The 12,088-nt window shown below is 33.8% G+C and overlaps 1 protein-coding gene across 1 annotated transcript; it reads right to left on the reverse strand.

Moving 5' to 3' along the window:
- Positions 1-7,008: 7,008 nt before the first annotated feature.
- LOC108990995 (myb-related protein 308-like) lies at positions 7,009-8,730 on the reverse strand. The gene is made up of 3 exons (XM_035690390.1): positions 8,415-8,730; positions 8,168-8,297; positions 7,009-7,892 (listed from the first exon to the last, which is right to left on the reverse strand). The coding sequence occupies exons 1-3, from the start codon at positions 8,545-8,547 to the stop codon at positions 7,241-7,243; spliced, it is 915 nt and encodes a 304-aa protein (XP_035546283.1). The 5' UTR covers positions 8,548-8,730; the 3' UTR covers positions 7,009-7,240.
- Positions 8,731-12,088: the final 3,358 nt, after the last annotated feature.

The raw sequence follows: 12,088 nt of genomic DNA on the forward strand, positions 1-12,088 counted from the left end.
TAGCACTAGTTTTTGAGTAATGCTACATACAGTCGTGAAATGCGCAAACGCCGTGCAGTCGCTTTGAAAAAGAGTGGGGTCTACTATTAAAAAATTAATTTCTTTTCAGGTGGGTCCCTTATTTATTCACTTTTTTCAAAGCGACTGCACGGCGACTGCACGCTCACGACTGCAAGTATCATTTCTCCTAGTTTTTTAACTATGTGACGGATTCGATTGTACTATTTTGTTGATGTGTATGTGGACCTGATAAATAATGAGAGATTCCAAGGGAAGTGAGTAGTATTGACAACGGGCAAAATCCATTGCCCTAGTCGGATTGAAACGATTTTATTTTGCAATTAAAAAATCGTTCCATATGAACTTGAAATTGATGAAAAATAGTTGTAACGTCACTTTTGCATGAGATGGGGTAGAGCCAAGTATAATGATTAAAGGAATCCAAAAATGTAAAATAATATCAAAAACCATGTTTAGAAATAACTGGGTAAAGAACTCAAACATCACTAAATACTAAATTAAGAGGAGCAGACGCCCGCTTACAATTAACAGGAAACAGTAATTGTTTACTTTTGAAACTAAGACACGCGGAACATTAGAAAATATACTGACCAGGTACGGTAGGTAAAGAAAACTATGACATGACGCGACAAACAACTTTAAAGACTAGATGACCCATTCTTGAGTGTCATTAAGAAACTGAGGTATGCCCCCCAACGAGGGCAGTGGGTGCAGAACCTTTGGTAGAAGTGGAAAGGGTATAGAGTCCATGTTTACTCGGCCCACGCAGCAGTGCTTTTCCTGTAGCTTGATCCTTCAAAAAAAAAAATATGGATGAAATTCAAAAAAATATTAGTATTTGCGATGAATTTTTGAATAAAGGGTAAATTTTTCTTGATGTGAGGAACATGGAAAATATTTTTTAAAAGAAAATAAATATTAGGATTAGAAAGTCATGTGTTTAATTGGTAAGCCCAAATCGTTGCAAATCCGGATCTATTTCGAACCAGTGTATTCATCAGACTTGATATTCAAGTTGGCCAGGCCAGAGGTAATATGACGTTAGTCACCCGAATCAGAATATCACTGACCATCAAACTGCTACGAGGGGGCTATGAAAAATGCTTGAATTACAGATAGTGAGTCATTTTGATACGATTCATCGAATATGTGATAACATCTAATTGCTATGAGATTGGTACGATTGCAAACTTGACAGATCTGCTTTGACACTGGAGTGTTTGAAAGGCCACGACCACCTCTACCTCTGTCACGATTGGTTCTATATGAGCCAAAATTAGAACCGCGACCACCATAATGAGAGAAACAACCACCTCGACCACCTTTTCCGCCTCTAGAATGTGAGGCCATATTTGCATCAACAAGATTCAAATCAACTGAAGGTTGGTGCTGTTTCAACTGAAGTTCATGAGCAAGCATGTGACCATAAAGGTCTTCCAGAGAGATCAGATCAACTTTTGTTGTGACCGACGTAATGAAGGAATCGTATTCAAGGCCTAGACCAGCTAATAAGAAAGATACCAGTTCGAAATTGTTTAATGGCTAATCTGCAGCGGCAAGGGTATCGACTAAGGTGGTGACTTTTTGGAAATAGTTGGTGATGGAAGAGTTTCCCTTTTTGAGTGTTGACAGATGATAATGGAGGTTCATGGATCGTGCTCGTGATGTAGATGTGAACATTTGTTTTAGATTGGACCAAACTTAGAGGTGCAACATTTCGTAACATGTGCAAGAATTGTTTCGAAGAGGGAGGAGTTCAAGGCGTTGAGGATGAGTTGGTCCTGCAGAATCCAAGTGCTATATGTCGGGTTTGTGACCGGCTAATTTGCGCAGTTGGTGAGAAGCAGGGAGGTATAGGGAGTGGAGCCGTCGACATAGGCTTATAGCCATGGAGGTTGAGTCCTTCGAGGTATGAAACAACTTAGGTAGTTGTCATACGTGAGTTTGATAGAGACAATTGTTGAAAGTGGTTGTTTGTAATTGATGGAGGGAAGGTGTTTGATGAAATGATTGGCCGAGTGAAAATAGGGGAAGAGATGGAGTTAAGTGGTTGAGTGCCTTGATCCTCCATGAAAAAAAAAGTTGATATGAGTCAAGAGGCTCTTGATACCATATTGAAGAATAAATTGATCTGAATTATTTTGGCTTGCCCCAATCGATACAACCTTGTTTATTTATAAGCAATAATTACAAACATTGTTGGACTAGGAATCTATGAATAACAGCAGTCTAGAGAAGTAGTTTGACTAGGAATCATTAACATCATATTACACTACGAGTAGAACATATCTTCATAATTGCTCAATGTCTTTTGTAGATAGGAGTCTGGTTCTTATCTTGTGAATTGTGTTTGACTGTGCCTGATCTTCTTGTACTTCTTGTGGCTTATCTTGTTCACTTTGAGAGATTGTTTTGTGTTTTGACTACGGTTTCCTTAACGTGGTGCATTTCATAGAAGAGCTCCATTGCCATTACTTTCATGTTCTCGTTTGGAGAAAATAAGAACATAGTTGAGGAACTAGAGCTTAAAAAACACGATCGTTAGAGATATCGGTGTGTGGGGCTCATGCGCAGGAGGGAATGAAATGGGATTTGCTGTATTTTGAAGATCCATGACCAAAGAATCTACCAATACCATGTGTGTATGTGTTGGAGGCGTGGTGTACCTGAACTTGAATTCAAAAAATATTTTCTTTTTCTCCACCACATATAAGATATTATTAAAGAAAATTCTATACATCACACTATACACTATAATCTTATTTTTATTTTATTATATAAAATATAACATATTTATTATTATTAAATAATTTATTATTACATAAATTTTTTATAATTCAACTGTGATGTTTAGGATTATTAATATAGGATTAAAGATGCTCAGCATATAACCAACTTTGATGGGCCTCTCCAACCGGTTTGAATTTAAAATCATTTCAATTTATTATTATGATTTTTTTAAATTTTAATATAAAATATAATAAATAATTTAATTTTTAAAATTTTAAAATAATAATAATATAATTTAATTCAATTCAATTAATTCAAATACAGACGCACTGTAAAGCTTCGGATTCGAAAAGTTTTAACTTTTGTTGGCGACAATTGTTTTCTCGAATTTTGTACCCATGAATGTGGGCGTAGGTAAAGGGAAAACACCAAAAAGTTAGGTGAGAGGGGAAGTAAAGTAACTCTGTAGTAAAGTGAAAAATTTCTGCACTCCCCAACCTTCTGGATGGCAGCCCCACCAGTAATAGTAATGCCCTTTTATCTTAAAGACTTTTTCTTTTACATACTATATATTATATTTATTATTATTTTTTAAAATTTATTTAAATTTATTTTTATGTATGATGTATAAATAATGAATAGAAATTTTTTTTTTATCTGAAATTTGTGAACTACAGTTTGAATACAAAATAGAAATTAGACAAAAAAAAAAAATGTGGATAGGAAAAAATCAAACCATTAATTAAAAGGAAAATGAGAGTCAGGAGAGCAGATAGGCAGGAATTAATGAGCAGAGACAGAGGGGTGGTTGTCTTGACTGACATCAGCCTTCGAATTTACCTAACCAAACTGTCAACAAGGACATGAAATTAAGGAGCCCCCACCAACACCCAATATTATATCCATTTCATATTCTCAGTGCCCTTTTTCATCTTCTTATTTATTGTTTCTTTTGAGTTCAGGTTTGGTTCATATCAGAGTTAGGAAAGGGGGCTTGGCTTGCCCACAACTTTCTTTAATTCACAGTTCTTCCTTTCACTTGATATTTATTTTGCCCTCAACCCTCCTAAATTCGGTTATCTTCCTTTAATGATTTTGAAACTTGTACACTAAAAATAATTTTTAAGATTGTTTCGGATTCATATATAGATTGGGATGGATTGAAATAATTTGTGAATAGTAAAATAAAAGTTGAATTATTTATTATATTTTATATGAAAATTTGAAAAAGTTATTTTAAGATTTAAAAAAATTAAATTATTTATTATATTTTATGTAATAATTTGAAAAAATTATAATGATGAACTGATATGAGTTAAGGTGGGTTGAGATGAGTTACGAATACAAACGAGGCCTTAAAGTGAACTCTACAAGAACATTCTTAATGGATTAATTAAAAGTTAAATCTATTGAGTATTTAGCTATTAAAGAACAAAAAATGATCACAATGAATTAGCCAAATTTCAAATAATTAACATTTAGTTACAGTTACATTCAAAATAATTTTCAACTTTGAATGTTTATATTCATAAGCCAAATTCTTATTTTATGAATTATTTCTCTCTCCAGCAAACCAACAAGTCCAGTTTTTAGAAATGTTTGTTGAATGGATGCTCTCTTCAAGTGCATGGGTTTATGGATACTCTGTCCAAATTTGATAAAAAGAAATATGGTTGGATGGAAATGATAGAAATTAGTAAAATATGATAAAATAAAATAAATTAATAATTAAAAAATTAAATATTTTTTTTAATTATTAATTACTCATTGCTATATAATGAATAAATTGATAATCTAATATGAAAATTTGATGTGAATATCCAAAACCAAATACATTTTATATTATTTTATTATTATATAATGAAAAAATAGTTATTTTAATGTCAAGATTTAAGTGAATGGAATAACCAAAAGTTAAATTCATCTTACATTCATAAAAAAATGTACTTTAGCTTTATCTAATCCATTGAGAGTGTTCTAAGATCTACTTATTGTTTAATGATGTTGGATAAATTAAATATTTCATACAAATAACAAATAAGATTTATTTTTTCATAATGGAGTCTATATTTTTATAAAAGACTTAGAGCGGTGCTACTCTACAGCCCATTGTTACCGTTAGTTGCTTTTGCAACTTTTTGTTTTCATTTTCTATTCACATTTTTTTAATATATTTAAATGTTTTTAAAAAATAAAAACATACACCAATACACTTAAAATTACCTCCTTAATCACTAAGTAAAAATATAATAATTTTGTCAAGCGATACATTTGAGCGGTACAACTTGGGAGGCAAAATAGCTTTTTCCAAAGACTTATACAAGACTTTACATTTAGAACTTCTACCTACCTAGTATTACTATATTATTAATTACAGTTCCGCTTTGGAGCGATACTGTCCGTTTTAGCCTTTAGATCAGAAACCAATAAGATTTTGACACGTTAATAATATACACTATAATATAATGAGGATCACTACATCAGAACATCAGGCAATACCCTATGTCTTTTACTTGTTTTTTGCTATACCCGTTGCAGCCATCGCGCCCCCTTTGTACACACCATCAGCCCAAGCCTCAATCACCCACAACCATTTTGACGCCAGCAGCAGCCACCCATGGCCATTAGGACTCCAACGACAGGCAGCCCAACGTAGCCACCCACAACCATTTTGACTCCAACAGTAGGCAGCCCGACCCCAACCAGTCAACCACCACGCAGTCAGACGTGGCACCATTGTTGACCTCCATGGATTCAAAATTTACAACCGTATCTCTGGATTCATCTTTTGCATTGATTAATGAAGTTTTATTACTCATGAAAAAATTGTCAAAACTTGCAAAGTTGCTTGGAGATACTGAAATGGAGTATTATTGAAACTTGTTTCAACTGAGAAAATGAGGAGTATTTTGTCAGAGCTTTGGACCAACGGGTTCTATACAAGGCCATTTTAAGCAAAACAACTGTAATATTCAACATCAGAAGAAAATTTCTTGTGATTTCAGTCTCCGGTATATGCCAGTGGTATAGGAGCAAAGCCATGCATTAAGAATGAAGAGAGGGTGCAAATAACATGACATCCAAGGATCAGGTTTTTGTGTTCTTTTTGTACAATTTGCTATCAAACATCGACGAAAGAAAATTGAGGGATTGTTGCTATAGATCTTTTTTTCTCCTTTCTAGTAGCACGTAAAACTAATCATCTTTATATTGGTAATTATATATATATAGATATAGATATAGTTTTCTTCAGGATGATGATGATCACTAAGATGAATTGGGAAAGAGAGGGATTGACTGATGAACGGGGAGAATTAAAAACTATCCACACAGTCCAAATCGACGTCAACTTCCTTTAGTTCACGGCGTTATAATGGTTGCGGATTTGATGAAGGGGAGAGAGAGAGAGAGAGACTGGGGAGAGAGACGAGGGCAAGAGAGAGAGAGAGACAAGGGTGTGTTTGGTGCTTTAGAGAGAGAGAGACGAGGGTGAGAGAACAGAGAGAGGGTGCTTCGGTGCGAGAGGGAGAGCAGGGTGAGAGTCAGACAAGACGAGGGGGTTCTATTTTTTTTAATGGTGGAGGGAATTAGCTGTGCCTTTATTGATTGGCCCTTCGTCAAACTGCCCGAGATTTCCCCTTTCCCTTCACATGATGCAATATAATTATTCAGTATGCACAATATTTTTTTTTTTGGTAGGATCTCTGCAAATTATGATCTTATATGAAATTAGCAAAATAAGATTAAGGTCTCTGATTCGTTCAATTAAATAATTCAAATAAATTAACTCATATTCAACATGAAATTAATTTGATGTGGCTCAAAACTTAGCTGAAAATTCTTGTTACAATCCGCAAACATTACTTGAATCCGACACAAAATTAGCGAGTTAGTATTGAGAGATTATATAACTTGTTCAAATAATAAATCAGATTAGGGTTGTAAAGTTTGAATAGCTTAACTAAACGAATTGGATTCGGATTAATTTAGACATGGTACAAATTCAAGCACAAATACAACATGATAAGGATTTTATCAATTTCATCAAAATATAAATATATACTAACACGGTTATTGACAAAATTGGAAGAATATTATTAGCTCGCGTCCATTCCCCCCAATCTTAAAATTAGTAAGTATTAATGTTTGGACGAGAGGAGATGATCAATACCTATTTAATTATTTAATTTCTCACCCCAACTAGAAATTAAATATAAAATTAAGAAGCTAGCAAGTAATTAAAATAAGATTAATATGGAAATGAAAACCCAAGAACAAGAAACAACTTGGAAAGAGGTTGTGTTTATGAATAGTTTATATCTTAAAGCTGTTCTGCTCTTCTAATTGTCAGATGGGGGAAAAACAAAATCTTCCAACTAATATTTCTGATCATTCTTCTTCCAACCACAAGATTACATGTGAGCAAAGCTACTACTGATCAAAGTCTGAAACTACTTCTAACTTCCAAGCTTGATCAAGAGTTTCAAGGTTACTTATATCTATAGAGATCCTCAGCTGTTAAAGTCGTCCCCCATGGCTGTTTGCAGCCGCATGCTCGGCTATTGATCTGAAACCCTAAATGGCAACACAGACATACAGTATCTTGACTAACATTATTCCCATACCACTGATACGAAACCTGTTTCTGCTGTTGCTGTTGTTCTTGCTTCAACTCTTTTACGTTGGTAGAAGCATTTTGAGACTGATATGGCCGCAGCCCTATGGAGAGGTCGAGGTTGAGTTCAGGAAACACTTCCTCTGTGGTCACTCCACTGCTACTGTTCGACTCTTCTGCTGATTCCGTTTCAACCTTTACGTTAGCATTAATAACAGTACTGCCATTAATTGGATTCGTGAGTACTTGATCGGGCACTTGCTGCATCAATATTGGAGCCATATAATTTTGCACTTCAAAGAGAGAACATTTGCTGTCGTTGTTTGCACTTGCTTTGTTGTTGCTAATGTTGGTAGTGGTGGCAGTACTGGTGGTTGTTGTGGCGGCGGCGGCGGCGCCGTTGAGTGGACGGTGAGTTTGAGGATCAACTCCACGACTGTAGAGCTTTCTTTTGATGTGAGTGTTCCAATAGTTCTTGATCTCGTTATCAGTTCTTCCTGGTAAGCGCGCGGCAATGAGAGACCATCTGAGATTAAAATAGCAAAAGTTTTGATGAGAAAATAAACTTATTGAAACCCACATCAGATTCTGCTTATTTTGGAAGAAGGGCTTGAAGTCCATAAAGGCTTGGTTTAATTAAACAGAAGGGGGAGAAAAAATTGCATGGGATTTAAGTAATATACATTCTGACTTTAAAAAGTAAAAATCAAAAGCAGCTTTTTTTTCAGAAATAAAAAGGTAAGACTTTCAGAATAGGAATCAAAATGACATTAAAAGTTGAAGGGAATATTTATGGCGTACTTGTTTCCAAGTAAGTTGTGAAGGTTGATGATGAGTTCATCTTCTTCTTCAGTGAAGTTTCCTCTCTTAAGATCAGGCCTGAGGTAGTTTATCCACCTTAGTCTACAACTCTTGCCACATCTAAGCAAACCTACATATATGATTCAAACCAGCCATGTATTCCTTAAACACAAAATCCAAAATCTCTCTTTCATGTATGTCTGCAGGCAGGTATGGGGGAGAGACAGAGAAAAGGCAGGAAACTTACCTGCAGCTTTTGGAAGAGATCTCCAACAGCCTTCCCCATGAAGTTTGATGTAGTTGATGAGGCGTTCATCTTCCTCTTTGGTCCATGCTCCTTTATTGGTGTGCTCTTTTTCACAGCAAGGAGATCTGCCCATGGCTAGCTGTAGTTGTTGTTATCTCAGACTCTTTAGAGAGAGAGAGAGAGAGAGAGGGAGAGAGAGGAAGAGAGATAGGGGGATGGAAAAGGAAATGGGAACAAAGGAGGAAGAAGGAATATAAATGAGAGGTGGTGGAGAAAGAGGAAGAGGAGGAGGAGAAGGAGAAGGTACTGCAATTGACTCGGGACCCTTTTTAAGTATTTATTTCTAATTTATAAGATGTGTGTGTAATGCGGGGCCGGGATGTTATTTGACCGAGTTGGTGAGAAAGACGAGTGGTTGCAATTAAGTTAGTGTTGGATTTGGTAGGTAGCTCTACTTTTTATGTTGTTGTTGGAGTTATTTTTGCTTTATCCTCCTCATCCTCACTCCTCTTTTGCATTTACCCTCCTCAATTTCCTTCTATTTGTAATATTTCCCCTTTCTCCTCTCCAAACAAATTATAATTAATATTTGATATGATATTTTAGATTATAAAATTAATAAATTTATTTTTATATAATATCTAATTTGTGGGTTTTGAAGTAATGTTATAAAATTAATGGTAGCGGATGAGATAATGAGATTGTTGAGGATGTGGAAGAGCAAAACAGTAGTATCACTGCAAACTCGTATTTCCTTTAGTTAAAGACTCTCCAAGCAAAACATATCCTTTGAAGTCTTACCTTATCTTTTTATTTTCCCCGACTGGCGACTAGATATGTTTTTGTGGTCTGAAGGGCTCCTTTCCACTCCCCTTCTGGCTACAGTATTTCGTTTATTTATGTCCATTCCTAACAAAAGGATTCTAGAAGACCACCTCTACTTACTCCACTACTGTTGTCAATTCAGGATCGATGATGAAAGCTGTGAGTAACAAACTTCCCTACCTTCCATGATTGAGCTTTTAACTGTGCCCACCTACAACTAATATCTTCCATTTCCCCCCCACTTCATGTTTCTTTATCGTACTATATCTTCCATTCTCTCACTAATTTTATATTTTATTTTTTCTCTATTATTTCTTAGGTTTTTTTTAAAAAAAAAAAAAATTATTAAGAGTTGATGCAATGATATTAATCATGTTGAATATCAAGGCAATAGCAATATTTTAGGTAATGGTTTCGAGTCGCGCAGAAACCTCATCGTAATGAATGATTGTTGGAGCAGTGTGTCTATAAATTAAGAGAAATAATAGTTGTAATCGTGAGTGTATAAGTCAGTATTGTTAATATCGTACCGTATTATACCGGTCGGTATTTTCCGTAATGGCTACTGGATTAGTACATGTACTATATGTATTTCGTACAAACAGAAATACAGGCCGGTATGGTAACAATATCGAAATATTTCGTTCTAATGTCTTGACTGGTACGACATCCAGTACGGTATTCAAAATATTGGTATAAGCGCTACGCAATCATTTTGAAAAAAATAAATATATATATTCTTTTTCTAGATGCTGCATTTTACAAAATTATAAATTATTTTTGTTGGTTATTTTAACAAATATTGATGGATGTTGATGATGAAAATCCAAAATAAGGAACTTGCCTGTATTTTGTTGATTAGCAAAACTATATATGTTACTATATTAAACAGTAATTATAACTAGTAAGTTGGCCTACTTGACCTCGTTTGCGACCTTTCCTGAAAGTCATTGTACTAATTCACGCGTGGCTGAAATATTATATATATCCTACCCACTACTGAAATGTGAAATGAAAACTACGTGTTTCTAGAACATGATCATGTGACGTTCCTTGTAATTTTAATTGATATTTTAATTTTAATTTATTTATTTTTGTCATTTTCATGAATCAACCAACCCCAGCTAGCCTTCCTTCCATGATATATATAATTAATTAATTAATTGAGCCAGCTTAATTCCAGAGACACAGAATGTCATTTTAGCCCGCCGGCCATGTGAAAAAAGCTTAATTTATGGGGGTGGGAAGGTAGGTTGGTAAGGGACATCTTCCTAACTTGAACTTTTGTTGCTTCTAGAAGAGCTTGATGAAAATAAATTACTCGGAAAATGGAAGAATCTTTCTGAGTTGGTAACCCACCCTCCTCATTTGCTAGCTGCTGCTGCTTCCATGCCAGCTTTGTGTTTCCTGCACCTCTCATGCTACCTAGCTATTCCCATTAATTTCATATATATTCTTGTCTTTTTTGTTCAGTGATCTGGATTAACATTATTCCTTCTTATATTCATATAATATGGTTTCTTTTCAGAACTGTTTGTCCAAAATGAAATATTTCCAGACCCCACCACATGTATTAGGCTGACCAGAAAAGGGAATGATGATATAATTTAAGTAGTACATTTTCTTCATGCTATCATTTGATTAGTTGCTTTAATTCAAATATATCAGATATGAGCAATGTTACATATAGTTTCTATTTTTTTAGATTGTAATGTAAGTCTAGATAATTTTTTCTTTAAAATTTTTTAAAATTATAAAAATATCTCTCTTAAAATGATTTTTTTTCTCATTAAATAAATGGTTTGCATATACAGTCTTCAAGTAAAGACTGTAAATAAAATTTTTCATCAGATATACTTGTTTAAAGAGAATAGCCCTTAATTAAGAAAATTGGTGTGGATCAAGCATGCATGGGTTTTTTTTTTTTTTTTTCAACCGAAACGAACTATATGCTAATTTTAAATTTAGTGATATAAATCGTAAAATATCGATTATCATTATAATTATGACGATGATTAATATTAAAGTAGCTAAGTAGCAGCAAGGCCCAATATTTGGGTCAGTTTTGGGCCTGACGGAAGAATATCAAACCCAGTTCGGTCTGAACCTTTCGGAAGTTGACTGACGACTGTGAGTAATCGAAGAGTTTAATTAACAGGAAGATGACATTCACTTTACAAATTAATCCAACATAGCTCAGCACTCAGCACGTTATCCAATATTCTAAACTCGGAATATCGCAAAACCATAACACTATGCACCAAAATCATTATACATGGGAGTAATTCGGGAGTTTTCTTTGAAGCTACCTACGACTCTATCTCGAATATCTTATGTTAATAAGATCTGATTTTGATAGCAAGAGCCTCTCATCTCATCTCGTCTCATCTTATTTTAATATCTAAATATTTTTAAATTTTTAATTTTTAAATTTTTTATCTAATCATTACAACTTTATCAAATTTCTAAATAAAACACAAAAAATAATTCAAGAGATGTTTGGAAAAATTTTTATCTCAACTCGTCTCATCTTATTTCATTCTCAAATATCATTCAAATATAAATACTTTCAAGTTAATCATTATATTTTTTTCAAATTTTGAGATAAAAATTAAAAAATAATTCAATTTTTTTAAATCTCACAACAAAAGTAATATTAAAAAAATAATATTATAGTAATATTTTTATTCAATTTTTTCTCTCTCATTTCTCAAAATTTCATAAAAGATCTTAAATTAAATTATTTTATTATTATTTTATTATTATTTATAAATCATTTTATTTCGTATCACTATTTAAATAAATCCTATATTAAAAAAAAAAAAAAAATCTCCAACAGTCCGGCTCTA

This window comes from Juglans regia, chromosome 1 (assembly GCF_001411555.2).
Source record: "Juglans regia cultivar Chandler chromosome 1, Walnut 2.0, whole genome shotgun sequence".
Lineage (NCBI taxonomy): Eukaryota > Viridiplantae > Streptophyta > Magnoliopsida > Fagales > Juglandaceae > Juglans > Juglans regia.